Source organism: Onychomys torridus, chromosome 8 (genome assembly GCF_903995425.1).
Source record: "Onychomys torridus chromosome 8, mOncTor1.1, whole genome shotgun sequence".
Lineage (NCBI taxonomy): Eukaryota > Metazoa > Chordata > Mammalia > Rodentia > Cricetidae > Onychomys > Onychomys torridus.
In genome coordinates this window covers 91294302-91307920 of record NC_050450.1, presented here as the reverse complement: position 1 = coordinate 91307920, position 13619 = coordinate 91294302, and the positions used below count along the sequence as shown (strand labels likewise).

The window sequence follows — 13619 nt, the reverse complement described above, 5'->3', positions numbered from 1 at the left end:
CAGAATTAGAAGCAATAATTTAGGATTAAACCCCACGTACCACACCTCCCTCATCCCAAACCTCCAAGACCAAAGAGCCTGAAGGGCTGGGACACCTGTATTTCCCCTGCACGAGAATCAAGTTGCGCTGCTTCCTTACATCTTATACAGAAGTTGACTCAAAATGGGTCACAGAGATGTAAGCGCTAATAAAAAAGCTCTTTGCAAAACGTAGGAGTGTAAATCTTGGCGACATTAGTTTCAGCAGTGGCTTCTGAGATAAAACAGCAGGAGTGCAGACAGGAAAACTGGCGAAATTGGGCTTGAAATTAAAACCTCTCTGCTCTCCAGAAGGCACCATGAAGAAGGAAAACAGAAGCTGGGCATGGGGACTTGTAGTCCCAGCACTTGAGAGGCTGAGGCAGGAGGCTCATCCATAGCTAGCCTGGGCTATGTAATGAGCTCTAGACCAACCTTGGCTATATATAGTGTCTCAAAAAGAGAGAAAGAGGGAGAGGGATAAAGAAAAAAAGTAAAAGACAATGTAGAATAGGAGAAATTATTGGTCAGTCAGATAGCCTGATACAGTTCTGGTGTCCAGAATCTGCCCAGAACTCTTGTAATTTGTACTGGTTTCCTAAACAGCTGTAACAGAAGTACCATAAATTAGATGGCTGAAGACAGCAGCTGTGTGTTCCTCAGTCGTACTAGAAGCCGAGGCCAGAGCCAGTGTCCGAGGTGTTGCTTCCTTCTGCAGATGATCCTGAGGAGGAGCCTCTTTCTTCCCTGTCTTTCCCGTGTTCCTAGTATTCTTGGCGTTCTTGGCCTTGTAGGAGCATCACTCTGCTCCCTCCCTCCGTGGTCCCATGCTCTCCCTCCAGTTGACATTTTCTTCTGTGTGTGTCATCTCCTTTTCTCTTTGGTTTTGAGCCGGGGTCTAGCCCGAAACTCACTGTGCAGATCGGGCTGCCCTGACTCATATAGAGATTGTCTTTGCCTCGAGAGTCCTGGGGTTAAAGGCATGTGACACTATGTCTCCTCTTCTCAGACAAACTTCAGTCGTGTTGGATGAAGGGCTCATCCTGCTCTATTACAGGTGCATCTGAATTAATTACATTTGCAAGGACTCTGTCTAAATAAGATCACATTCTGAGGGATTAAGATTTAAGCAGGTCTTCTGGGGCTAGGGACAAAAGTCAACCCTAACAACAAAACCATTAACCCAATTAAAAATAAAAATGCAAAGAAAAGATAGATAACCACATGAAAAGATGTTCTCTTGACATTGGACAGTAAGGAAGCAAATCAAAACCACAGAAAGACAGCATTTCACAGGTCAGCATGGCAGAAAGAAGATACAATGACAGAGGTTGGAGAGTTTGGAAGGAAACTGGAAAGGTTGGTGAGATGCTCAGCAGGTAATAAAGGTGCTTCCCACTCAAGCCTGGCAACCTAAGTGTGGTCCCCAGAGCCCACATAAAGATGGGAGGAGGAAACTGACTAAAGCTGTCCTCTGACCTCCATGCGCACACCCTCCCTCCCTAGTAATATCAGCCTCGTACATTGCTAAGGGGAATGTAAAGTGGCATAGCCAGTTTGCAGAACAGCGGGTTAGTCTCAAGTTAAACCGGGAGTTAACATAATATACCCATTCTACTCCTAGGTGTATGCCCAAGAAAGGGGCCACAGGAGATAGACACATCTCTTAGTGGGTAGGAGGGTTGTTTGTTTTGTGGGTGATGAAACCATTCCAAACTTAGATGGTTATACATCTCTGTGAGTATAACAAAGACATGGAGTTGCGCTCCCATTTTTTTAAAGTTGTATTTTACCTATGTAAGTGTGTATGTGTATGTCCATGGAGGCCAGAAGAAGGTATCAGATTCCCTGGAGCTGGAGTTACAGGGGGTTGGGAGTCACCCAGTGTGGGTGCTGGGAACCAAACTTTAGTCATTTGCAAGAGTAACAAGTACTCTTAACCTCTGAGCCATCTCTCCAGCCCCATATACACTCATATTTTTAATTTTATTATATGTCAACTGTAACAAAATGTTTTTAAACTCTTAAAAGACTGCCTTTTTATTTTTTTTCTTATAGAAAAACAAGAGCTGGATTTCTGAAGATGACTTCTGCCGACCTCCCCAGGAGGATGCTCCCAAGAGTGCTTCTGATCTCTCCACATCTCCTTTGCAAGGGACTCCAGAGTCAAGGCCTGCTCTTCATAGGTGTTTTTCCCAAGGACCAAGAAAGAGCTGTTCCCTGGGGGCTTTAGACAAAGCCTGTGTTCCTTCACCAGGCTGGAGGAATTCCAAACCTGCCCCAACAGCCATGCTGGCACAAGATCATAAAAATTTCTGTGTGGTGCATCGGAGGCAGATGGGTAGGTGTCTCTGTAGAGTCCCATCCTCAGGGACAGTGTCTTTCAAAAGGCAGCTCTCATCCTCTTTGCCATTGCAAACAGGTGGTGTGTCCTTCCAGAGTGTAGAAGCAAGGGGACTCATAGACAGACAGGAAAGCACTTCCAGAAAGGTGCTGTGCTTGCTTAAACAGTCCACTAGAGCAGTGTCAGAACTGCCCACAGGATGCCGCACTCAGGAGGCTCAGCAGGACCAGCCAGCCAGGCCACCTGTGCCTCAGAAAAACAAGAACCAACAAAGACATGATCACAGAATTAAAAATGCCTTTTTGGTCTTTCGAGACAGGCTCTTTCTATGTAGCCCTGGCTTTCATAAAACTATGGCTGAGAATGGCCTCAGACGCACAGCCCTTTGTGCATTAGCCCCTGAAGTCCTAGGATTACAGGTGTGTGCCACCACCCCTAGCTTATATCCTGTATTGAAATGGAAATATTGTCGATGAAATTTAGGACGGCAAAGCCCAGCTGGGTACCATAGACCTATAATCTCAGCTGCTCAGTAGGTAGAGGCAGGAGGATCTCAATTCATAGGACACAGAGTGAGTTCAAGGCCAGCTTGGGGAACTTAGCATAAACTTATTTCGAAAAAGTAAAACGAGATACTGTGGATATAGCTCATTGGTCAAACACAGTGTGAAGCCCTGGGTTCAGTCTCCAGTTCTGTGGAAGACGAAACCATGACATTTAGGATTGCAGAGAGCCCATGATTCCTTCCATAACTCAGAGGAGAACCTGTCCTTGAAGGCCCGCTGTTCGAATGGCTCCTCTGTCTTGGATGGTTTAAGGAACAGCCTATCAGGCTTTATCAGACCTGCTGTGAATGTCAGCTCTCCACATGCTGTTTGTAGTGTGGCTTCACCTCCACACCCTGTAAATTCCAGGGAGCATTAAATAATCCTCAACTAATTTCTCAGTAACCCTCAGAGTGTTTTGGTTTGGTTTTTGTTTGTTAGCCCAAAATTGGGTCTCACTATATAGCTCTGGCTGCCCTGGGACTCACTGTGTAGACCAGGCTGGCTTCAAACTCACCTGCCTTTGTCTCCTGAGTGTTGGGATTATAGGCCTTTGCTGCCACACCCAGCTGCCTTTTTTGTTTTTGTTTGTTTGTTTGTTTGTTTTGTTTTGTTGTTTTTGTTTGTTTTATTTTTGAGACAAGATCTCACACTGTAGCACAGATTGGCCTGAAACTCAACTGCTCAACCTAAATTGGCCTCAAATTCGTCACAATCCTCTGGCCTTAGTTTCTTGAATACTGAGATTAAAAGCATGAGTCACCATACCCACAGATTTCGATTGAGGTTGGTGTCTCTCTCTCTCTCTCTCTCTCTCTCTCTCTCTCTCTCTCTCTCTCTCTCTCTCTCTCTCTCTCATTTTCTGATGGTAAGCAGTCAGCAGAGGACTTGCCAAAGCCCTGGTCTCTGTGTTGGTTCTCTTGGGCTTGTCTCTCATGGTTGACTGTAATCTCTAACCACAGAGAATCAGTGCTTCATGATTAAGACTGTTAAGTCCCTGTCACTCTAGTCTGGACTAGAAGAGAGAATCATGTGTCTTTTAGACTCCTGCTTGTGGGGTGGTTCCCGGGGAGTCAGGAACAATGAGCAGTATGAAGTGCACAGGTACTCACTCACCTGCCAAACCACACACTGATGCAGTAGATAGTTCTGAATGTGCCAGGTACCACCTGTGATGTGCCCAGCACTGCCCCCGGTACTAAGAACAGTGTCCTATCTTCCTGAAACTTCCTAATCTTCCCCCATCAGAATATAGGAAAATTGACCAGTAAACGTTGTGTGGTCAAATGGTGACGATGGGGAACCATCCATGGTGCTCAGAGGGGGAGAAGTCTTGTTAGAGTTTGACCGAGGCTTCCTCACAGATGAGGTGACATTCAGGGTGAAAGAGAGCACAAGAAGTGATCTGCATTTCATTCAGGAGAAGGTGGTTAATAGTGCCCTTCTGTTCAGACTTGACATGTCCAGGGGACCATGGTAACCAGGGTAGATGAGAGCGGGGAATGGTAGTGTGAAGGCCTGAGGTGTGTGGGACTGAGGCCCATGGGCCACAGGACGTGCTTGGGCATTGGTTCTGAGCATCTCATGACCTGGCTAATATTAACATATACTATTTTGTTATTATTTATTTGTGTGCATGTGTTCACATAAACCTCTGAAAGCAGGTGAGAATAGCTAGGGTGGCCATGGAGCTGAGGCGAAAGTACTGAGCCCCAAGTGCTTCAGACTTAGGGGTCAAGGAGATGAAGGCTGGAAATGAGGGCTTTAGAGAGGCCTTTCTGAATTGACAAGGTAGGCTTTGGTGACCCTCGAAGGCTCAGTTGTAATGGCATGAGGAGATGAGAACCTAATGGGACCAGGTTCAAGAAGGAATAGGAGCAGGGAAGCCAGAGAAATGCTTGGGTGCTCCTCGTGGGTTTGGGGAAGGAGACTGAGAAGCAGGGTGGTAGTTAAAGGTGAGTCAAGAGAAAAGGAGTTTTGAAGCATGGACGGAAGACAGCAGCATGGGTGCTGAAGGAATGATCCAGTAGAGAAAGGAGAACTCGCAATATTGGAGAGGAGGAGAACTGCTGGAGAGATGTCCTTGAGTGGGTCGGGGAGGGACTGGCCTCCACAGAGGCACTTAGCAAGTGTGGGTACAGAGGCTGAGAGGCTGTGCAGCGAGGAGGCCCATGGGAGTCTGAGCACTTACGTCTTTTCAGTGAAATGTTGGAGGGGAGGTCATCAGCTGTGGGGATGACCGGTGGAGATTCGCAAAAACACTCCATCTGGCTTTCAGGGTCCTGTTTGAAAGTGCTTGGGGCCAGTTTCTAATGACAGTCACTCTCCCATGGAAGGACATTGGACACCAGTTGTGGCTTAAAGGGACAGGCCCATAGTCTAAAGTGCTTCTTTTCTTCCACTAGGCCTGTCTAACCCATTCCGGGGCCTCATGAAGCTGGGCACAGTAGCCCGGCGAGGGGCCATGGGCATCTGGAAGGAGTTATTCTGTGAGCTGTCCCCGCTGGAACTCCGCCTCTACCTGAGTGATGAGGAGCGCACCTGTGTGGAGAGCTGCTCCTTGCTACGATGTGAGGCTGTGGGGCCAGCCCACAGTGATGGACGATTTGAGTTGGTCTTCTCTGGCAAGAAGCTGGCACTGCGTGCCTCCTCCCAGGATGAGGCTGAGGACTGGCTTGACCGTGTGCGGGAGGCTCTACAGAAGGTGCGTCCTCAGCAAGAGGATGAGTGGGTGACTATCCAGTACCCAGACCAGCCTGAGGATGGCCTGGAGGCTCCACCAGCCAGCCTCCCCCCTCACTCAGCCCTGCTCCCAGAGCCTGCAGGTGGCCAGGGCTTGCAGCTGGACTGGACATCTGCCCAGGTTCCAGAGCCAGATGCTATCAAAGAGTCCCTTTTGTACCTGTATACAGACCGGACCTGGGTCCCCTACATTTTCTCCCTGTCCTTAGAGTCTCTAAAATGTTTCCGTGTGAGAAACAATGAGAAGATGCTAAGTGACAGTCATGGAGTGGAGACCATCCGAGACATCTTGCCAGACACCAGCCTTGGGGGCCCAGCCTTCTTCAAAATCATCACGGCCAAAGCCGTCCTGAAACTGCAGGCCAAGAACACTGAGGAGGCCGCCCTGTGGAGAGACCTGGTCCGAAAGGTGCTGGCATCTTACTTGGAGTCAGCTGAGGAGGCTGTGACACTCGGGGGAAGTCTGGATGAAAATTGTCAGGAGGTGCTGAAGTTTGCCACCAGGGAGAATGGCTTCCTGCTACAGTACCTCGTGGCCATCCCCACTGAGAAGGGCCTTGACTCCCAGGGCTGCTTCTGCGCAGGTGCTGACTGACTCTCCCACCAACCCCAGCTGGCTATGCTCTTCTTCCTGTGGGGTCCTCAGTTTGGGCTTCTCACCAGGGCCTTCATCCTTCCCATATATGATACAGCAGGTAGCGCCTGCCCTCAGCCTCTGCTTCTCTCCACAGCGCCCTCTGTGGACAGTCCCCTGCTATGTCACTTGACGCCTCCTAATGATGGGTGGACCTGTGGGGTGGCAGTTCTGCTTCCTGAGCCCTTCTGTCCTTCCTGCTTTATATTATTGCTACACTAAATATACTTTTGTTGCAAGGGGTATAGGATTCTTCCAAAGCATGTACGCTTGCATTCTTTTGTAAGACATGCTACTCAGTGCTGTCCAGTAGGGCTTCTGTAATGATGAAAGCGTCTGGGTCTGTGCTTTCCAATCATAGTTACAGGTTACATGTGGTCACTGCATGCTTAAAGTGTGACTAAGAACCGAGTTTTCCATTTACTTAACTATAAAGATGACCTCTGGCTTTGAACCACTGTGTTGGGCAGTATATTGCTCCACAGTTTGGGCACTCATCCTTCCCTCATGTCTTATATAGATAGCCTAGGCTGGCCTTGAACTTATTATATAACTGAAGAGAACCTTGAACTCTTTGTCCTCCTGCCTTCCTAAGTGCTGGGATTATAGACATGTGCTACACACACACATGAATTTCTGTCTTTCTTTTTGAGATTCAGTCTCACTGTGTAGCCCAAGCTGGTCTTGAATTCTTGCTGCCTCAGCCTCCTGAGTAGTGAGATTACAGGCATCTGTCATCATACCTAGTTGGCTTTTCTGTCCTTTTCTCATATACATACTGTTCTATGTGAAGGATTCTGCTGTGTCAGTATCATGGGAGGGATCTGATCCTGTGCAGGGCACAAAGCCAGATGCTTTGTTTGGATTGGATTATCTCATTCTTTTTTTTTTTTTTTTTCCTCAGTATATCCTTGTAGAATTAAGGGCTACTGTTTTCTCTGCTTATAGTATTGGTGAGGAAACTGGAGCCCAAAGCTAGTATCTTGTCTCAGGCTCTTAGTATATGCAAGAGGCAGAACTGGACTTTGATGATTGTGTTCCAGAACCTGTGCTCATGGGCATGACACCAGAGGGCCCCAGTTTCAAGATGTTCCACTGTCTGCCTTCCATTGGTACCTCTTCCCACCCACCCCCTGGACTTGCTGTCCAGGGGAGATGTCAGCTGCCCTGTTGCAGAAGAATGGAGCAGAAAACTGAGCTGTCCTGTTGGGGTGGGGCCCATGGGACCATAGAGGAAAGCCAGCTTCAAGTGCCTGGAAGGAAGTGGCCTGTGGCAAGCCCCTGGAGGGTGGGTGAAGGGGCTGAGCAGAGCTTCCTGCAGAAAACACCTGCAAACCTCTGCCTGCCCCAGCACTCACTCTTACGGGGGAGGCTCCTGTCTGGGTGTGAGTACTAGGAGGAGAACTCTTCCCTGTGACTGTCACCTGCCAGCCTCCCATCTGAGACCTGTAAACCTAGGGAGCTTTCTGTACTGCTGCACTGTCTGTGGCCAGGAAGATGCCAGCCAGTGGTATTTGTGTTAGAACTCACAGTTTACAGGGCACTTGCATTATTTACACTTTGTCATGACCTCACAAAATAGCTGGCGTTAGCTAAGTTATACAGTGAAACAGAATCTCAGGAAAGGTAGGTGAAGGGGTATGGAGAGATTACTGACCAAGTGGCTAAGGCTGTCGTTGCCCACTGTCCTGAGATATGCTACTGGAGGCTCAAATGGACTCCATGTTATGTCTGGGTCATGCTGTTCCTACTGGCTTCCCCAGCTGCTTCTGTGGCCGGACCTCGCTCCACAGATCCATCACTGCTGGTCAGTCTTCTCCCTTGTTGATCTTGTTTCTGAGCCCCTGTGGAGAGGTAGGAGTACAGGTTGGCCTTGGAGAGCAGGCAGTGGAGCCCGTGAACAGAGGTGGCTACAGAGAATGCTGGCTTTGTGGCCAACCAAGCCCAAAGTCAGTGCCACCTATCACTTGTCTTGGCATGACCTGACAGATGCCTTCCTGTGAGTTTGTTTTGAGACAGGTTCTTATGGTGTAACCCTAAGCTGACCTCAAACTCAGAGTCCTCCTCCCTCAGCCTCCCTCCCAGACCCAGCAATCATTTTTAATAGCATGCTGTCATAATCAGCAGTTCGGCCAGGTGTGATGGTGCACATGGTGCAGGCCTTTAATCCCAGCACTTGGGAGGCAGAGAGCAGGCAAGTCTCTCTGAGTTCAAGACCAGCCTGTTCTGCATAAATAGTAAGACCCTGTCTCAAAAAAAAAAAAAAATTGATTTTAAGTGGTAGAAATATGAGTGCTTTTAGAAAAATTGTATATTTATTAGGAGAAAGAGGAAGTCAAAGGACTCCGTTCTCTTCTTCTACCATGTGGGTTCCTTGTCTTGTCGTCATCAGGCTTGGTGGCAAGTGCCTTTTCCCACTGAACCATCTGGCCAGCGCTTTGTGATTGTTCTTATCTTTATACTAGCAGGCCTTTCCCACTATAGCAGATTCCATGTTACATGAAGCTGCCTCTGAGCCCACTACTCACTCACCCACCGTCCATTCCCCTTAGGCTGCTCACGTCAGATTGGCTTCTCCTTTGTACGACCCAAGCTCTGTGCCTTCTCTGGCCTGTATTACTGTGACTTCTGCCACCAAGACGATGCCTCAGTGATTCCAGCTAGGATCATCCACAACTGGGACCTCACCAAGCGCCCGGTAAGTCCCCAGGCCAGGCTGTCATTGGTCACACAGAGCTGCTCTGTGACTGAGAAACATTCTCCCCTAGGCTGCCTGTTTGGAGGACTGTGGTTATAGGAAAGCCAGAATCACGGGTTCAGGCCCTGAGATGCGGGACTAAAAGCTTGGTGTCGGTCTGCAGCCCATGAACAGGGCTTTGTAAAACTCTGCCTTGGTCCCCAGTGGCCACCTCAGGACAGTTCCCTGAAGCTAAGCTAGCAACAGAGTTGTTTAAAACACTGCTAGTAAAGTTGGTCAGTGGGAAAGTTAGAAGAGTAGATTTCCTACACTGGTGGATGGATGGACTGACATGCAGATGGGTGGGTAGTAGCTTAAGGGGCTAGCCAGCAGGCTGCACCCCTTAGCCAGCTCTGCTTATGCTGCTCCCCTGGGGCCAGGCCACACTGCACGTCACTGCGGAGAAGAGAAAGCATTTTTGTAGGTCATGCAGGATGGTTATAGCTTCACACCTACAACTTAGAGAAGCCCAAAAAGACAAGTCAAAATTAGCTGTTATTGCTGAGGATAACCACTATTCAGAGTTTTTAACCTCTGAGCACCAGTGTTTTCAGCCGTAAAATGGCCATCCTGATTTTTAGAGTATTTTGAGAGATCTCCTTTTCTGTGTATTTGTTTACATAAGTATCTGGACTCACCTTGCTTTACCACATTTTGTTTATTTAATATTATATCTTGGGTACTTTTTTTTTTATTACTATGTGTGTGTGTGCAAATACTAGTCTGTTCTCTCTTTCCACCACGTGTGTCCTAGGAATTGAACTGGCTCATCAGGCTTGGCCACAGACCCCTTTACCTACTGAGCTCTCTTGGATGGCCCTTAGGTACCTTTATCATGTATACTTCTGGAGGAGATTGCTTGCTTGTGAGAGTCTCATAGTGCCTGTCAACAGTGCCTTTCTTTCCTCACAACCTATTACACTTATCCAGGGTCTTTCTCCGGGAGAACAGACTTGGCTTTCTCCCAAGGCCATGGACCTAGAAACACAAGGAAGGAGCTATTTGCTTCTGTCAGAGCCTGTGGGCTGCACAGTCTTGGTTTTGGATGTGTCCCACCATACAGGGATGGTGACGCTGAGTCAGTTTCGCCCCTGTGGTGAGGGGAAACCCCAACACTGGCTTTGTTTTGGCCTTCTGTTGTTTACCTTGTCTCCACCCTTCCCTCAGTATTGACTATTCAACTACAAAGAGGAACGTAAACCTCAAAATTCAAAGATGCACAGGAGCCCTTCAGCAGTCAACCAGCACTCAGCCTGGTACTTCTGTGGAGCACCCCATTCACTGCCGGAGTCTCTACACCTCATCTTTTCCCTCACTGGGACATTGAAGTCCTATTCCAGATGCTTCTGGCACCAGGAAGCAGCCAGCTCTCCATCAGCAATCACTGGCTTGGGGAAGACAGGACAATTCAAAACAGAGAGTAGTTGGCCCAAGGACTGGGGACTTCATTGTTTGCTGCTGCTGCTGCGCTGGCTGACCCACTTGTGCTGAGATCCAGCTGGCATCTAGCGGAACATCAGCCCAGAACCAGGGTTCTGTTGTGGCCTGTCTCTTCCATGCCCATGGGATACAAAAAGCCTATGGGGAGCATGAAGCCCCGTGTGCAGGCTGGGCAGTGTTTAGCACATATTGCTGGATGTTGTTTCAGCTGAACCTTGCCTAGAGCCAGAGACTGAGTTGTGGGAAGAGCTGGGCTCAGTCTGGAAGGTAGCAATTTGACCCCAGTCACCAGGGTTTGCCATTGGGCTTTGCCTAGACTAGGGGCTGTTACCTCAGGCGGAGCTCTGGCACATGGGAAGTACAGTTATCTATTTTGGGGGGAGATGATAGCTACTGATCAGGGGTCCCTCCAGCCCCAAGTATGTGGGAGCTCTCCTGAAGATCCCATTATGCATTCCCTGCCCCTCAGGGGCCAGTGGGACCAGGGTAGGCTCCTGCACTGTAGTGGCAGCAGCTTTCATCTACTGAGGATACGCATGCAGCATGTCAGACCCTGTGCCAAAGCTTATGTCTTTTAGTCTAAATTCAAAAAAATGTCATGAAGTGTGCTTTGATTTTCCTCTAGCAAACCTTAGCTCTTGGCCACAGAAAACAGTTTATGGCAGCCCCACGTTGAGAGACCATGCCTGCTGGCCTCTGCCATCCACCGGCAAGTTGGATGAGCCACCTTAGCTTCTCCAGGCTGCTTTACCATCTGTGAAGCAGGCACTGCTACCTCTCCCTCCCCAGGGATGGGTCTGAAGATGAGAATATAAAGGGTCACTCATCTCCAAGTGTGGAGCACAGGCAGTTGAGACCCAGTGAGGCTATCCTGAAGTACTGGCAAGAGCTGAGGCACTTAGGAATGTCATGGAACTCTGTATGCTCTGTAGCTTCCTGTAGCTGGAGCTTGATGGCGGCGGAGTCACCTGGTTCCTGAGTTAGGGCCCAGAGGACAGCATGTTTCCTGTAGGCAGGAAAGGGGGGCTGGGAGGACAGGAAAGTGTGGAGAGTCTGTGAGGCCTGTGGGGAGGGGACCTCTCCCTTGTCTCAGCATGGTCAGATCAGACTGGTTTCAGATATTGACTAGACTGTTTTCTGAGCCGTGTGACCTTGGTTAAGTGGCCTCAATTCTCTGACCTTCTTTCCTGGTCTGTAACTTGAAGAAAGTACCATTCAGTGGGGACAGGCTACAGGCATGTTTGAACTAGGTACCACAGCATCCAGCCAGAAGCCTTGGCTAAGCAGGCAAGGTCTCCCCTGGATTTTTCCAGGTCTGCCGGCAGGCCCTGAAGTTCCTGGCACAGATCCGGGCCCAGCCCCTTATCAACCTGCAGCTGGTGAACGCCTCTTTGTATGAGCACGTGGAGCGCATGCACCTCATTGGCAGGAGCCGGGAACAGCTGAAGCTCCTGGGGGACTACCTGGGCCTGTGCAGAAGTGGTGCCCTGAAGGAGTTGAGCAAAAGGTGAGCATTCTTCGTGTGCACATGCACCTGTGTGCACACACACCCGCCAAAGCCTGGGCAGAGTGTCCCTGGGAGATGCCAGAGCTGAGCTGGCAACTTCCCACTGGACTAAATCACTGTATCCTTTGAGAGTGGTATGTGGTTTTGTTCATACGTTCATTCATTCATTTGTTTAACAAATGTTTATTGAGAACAACTGTTCCAAGTGCCTGGAGAAATAGGTGAATACTATGCTGAGTAAAGCAGACCCGGGGCCTCCCTTCAGGAAGCCACTGCTCTGGCGGGAAGCAGGTGAGCCAGCAGCACCTCCAACCAGGGCCAAAGGGAGGGAGAGAGGAAGGATGCTCCAGATGTACAGAGGAGACACATCTGACCTGAAGGTCAGGAAGATACATCAGAAAGACTTCCTGGAGGGAGTGACTTCTGAAATAGACCTAAAAAGCAAATAGAAGTTACAGAGGGAAGGAGGAGAAGAAGAGGGTTGGCTGAGGAGAGACACACATGGGCCATGAGGACAGCACCATGCATGGAAAGCTCAGGGAGAGCTTTGGCTGAAGGAGGACAGGAAGTGGGCAGAGCAGTAAAGGGCAGAATGGAGAAGGATGCTAGCCCGGCTCATCCCTGGCTGCTTGCTGTTGTCTTTGGCAGCTTTCCTCTGGATCATCCACAGCATGCATAGTTGGCAGCACTCCCAGGAGACCCCCCCCTAGAAGCCCCTTGTTACTCAGAGCTAGATCTTCTAGTGCTCAAGGAGTGGGAGGTGCCCTAGGACTTCAGGATAGTCTTCTGAGGTCTCTCTGTGACTGCCTTATAAACCTCAGGCCCCAACTCATGGCCGAAGATGTGGCTTTTGAGGGGCTGTACTCTCTTTGGGCCTCAGGAGGACAGGCCTTGGAGAAGAGCGAGGTGCACTGCCCAGTATGGACTGTGTGTCTGCTTTGCTGGATGTCTGGAGACCAAAGGTTGACCTTCCCTAGCCTTGCTTCCCTAGGGGCCGGCCAGAGAGCACTATCTGAGCATGTCTCCTCAGGCCCACGCATACTTCAGTTCTCCCAGAGGCCTACCTGCACTGTGCCTTGGGGATAGGTGTGTCCAGTGATAATCTCCTGACTATTGGGTAGGGTAGAGGGGAACACTGGCCCTTTTCTGGCCAGAACAGCTAGTGAGCCTCCCCAGAGCTTTACCTCCTTCCACAGGGCCTAGAAGAACAGACAGCCTTTTGGGGGCTCTGCCACCTAATATCAGCCCAGTACCTGGGTCTCCCTTTTCCCATGAAGTTGACCCATTTTCTGCTTTCAGGGATTTCAGGGACTAGGGCTCCAAAGAATGTGTGCACCTGCCCAGGGGCAAAATCTCTGGGTAGGAGAAGAGTCTCACTGCCCTCTCTGAAGGGCTGGGTGGATGGGTGACTGCGGCACAGCGCACTCACCTTACCTGCTGACTTGTTCCCAACAGCCTCTGCCGGGTGCTCAGGCAGCCTGTCTCTGTCTCCATCTTCTTGACTCCCTGTCCCCACCTGGCTCAGCCCTGCTGTTAGAGGGCAGGCCACACTTGTGAAAGTCCTGTCTTATTTTAAAAATGTATTTGTATGTGTGTACATATGGTATATGTGTACGTGAGTTCAGAGGCCAAAGGACTGTCCTGCTCAGTGG

At 49.5% G+C, this 13619-nt stretch overlaps 1 protein-coding gene across 4 annotated transcripts in view; it reads left to right on the top strand.

The window, feature by feature from the left end:
- Positions 1-13619, top strand: part of Plekhm1 (pleckstrin homology and RUN domain containing M1) — a 46653-nt gene that overhangs the window by 27036 nt on the left and 5998 nt on the right. For all 4 annotated transcript variants that reach the window (XR_004945652.1, XM_036196333.1, XM_036196332.1 and 1 more), the window contains exons 6-9: positions 2077-2359; positions 5313-6233; positions 8836-8981; positions 11774-11967. Coding sequence is in view for 3 of the 4 variants with exons in the window: in XM_036196333.1 (XP_036052226.1) it covers positions 2077-2359; positions 5313-6233; positions 8836-8981; positions 11774-11967 (1544 nt within the window). In the remaining variant the exon portion in view is untranslated. The remainder of the gene's footprint in view (positions 1-2076; positions 2360-5312; positions 6234-8835; positions 8982-11773; positions 11968-13619) is intronic.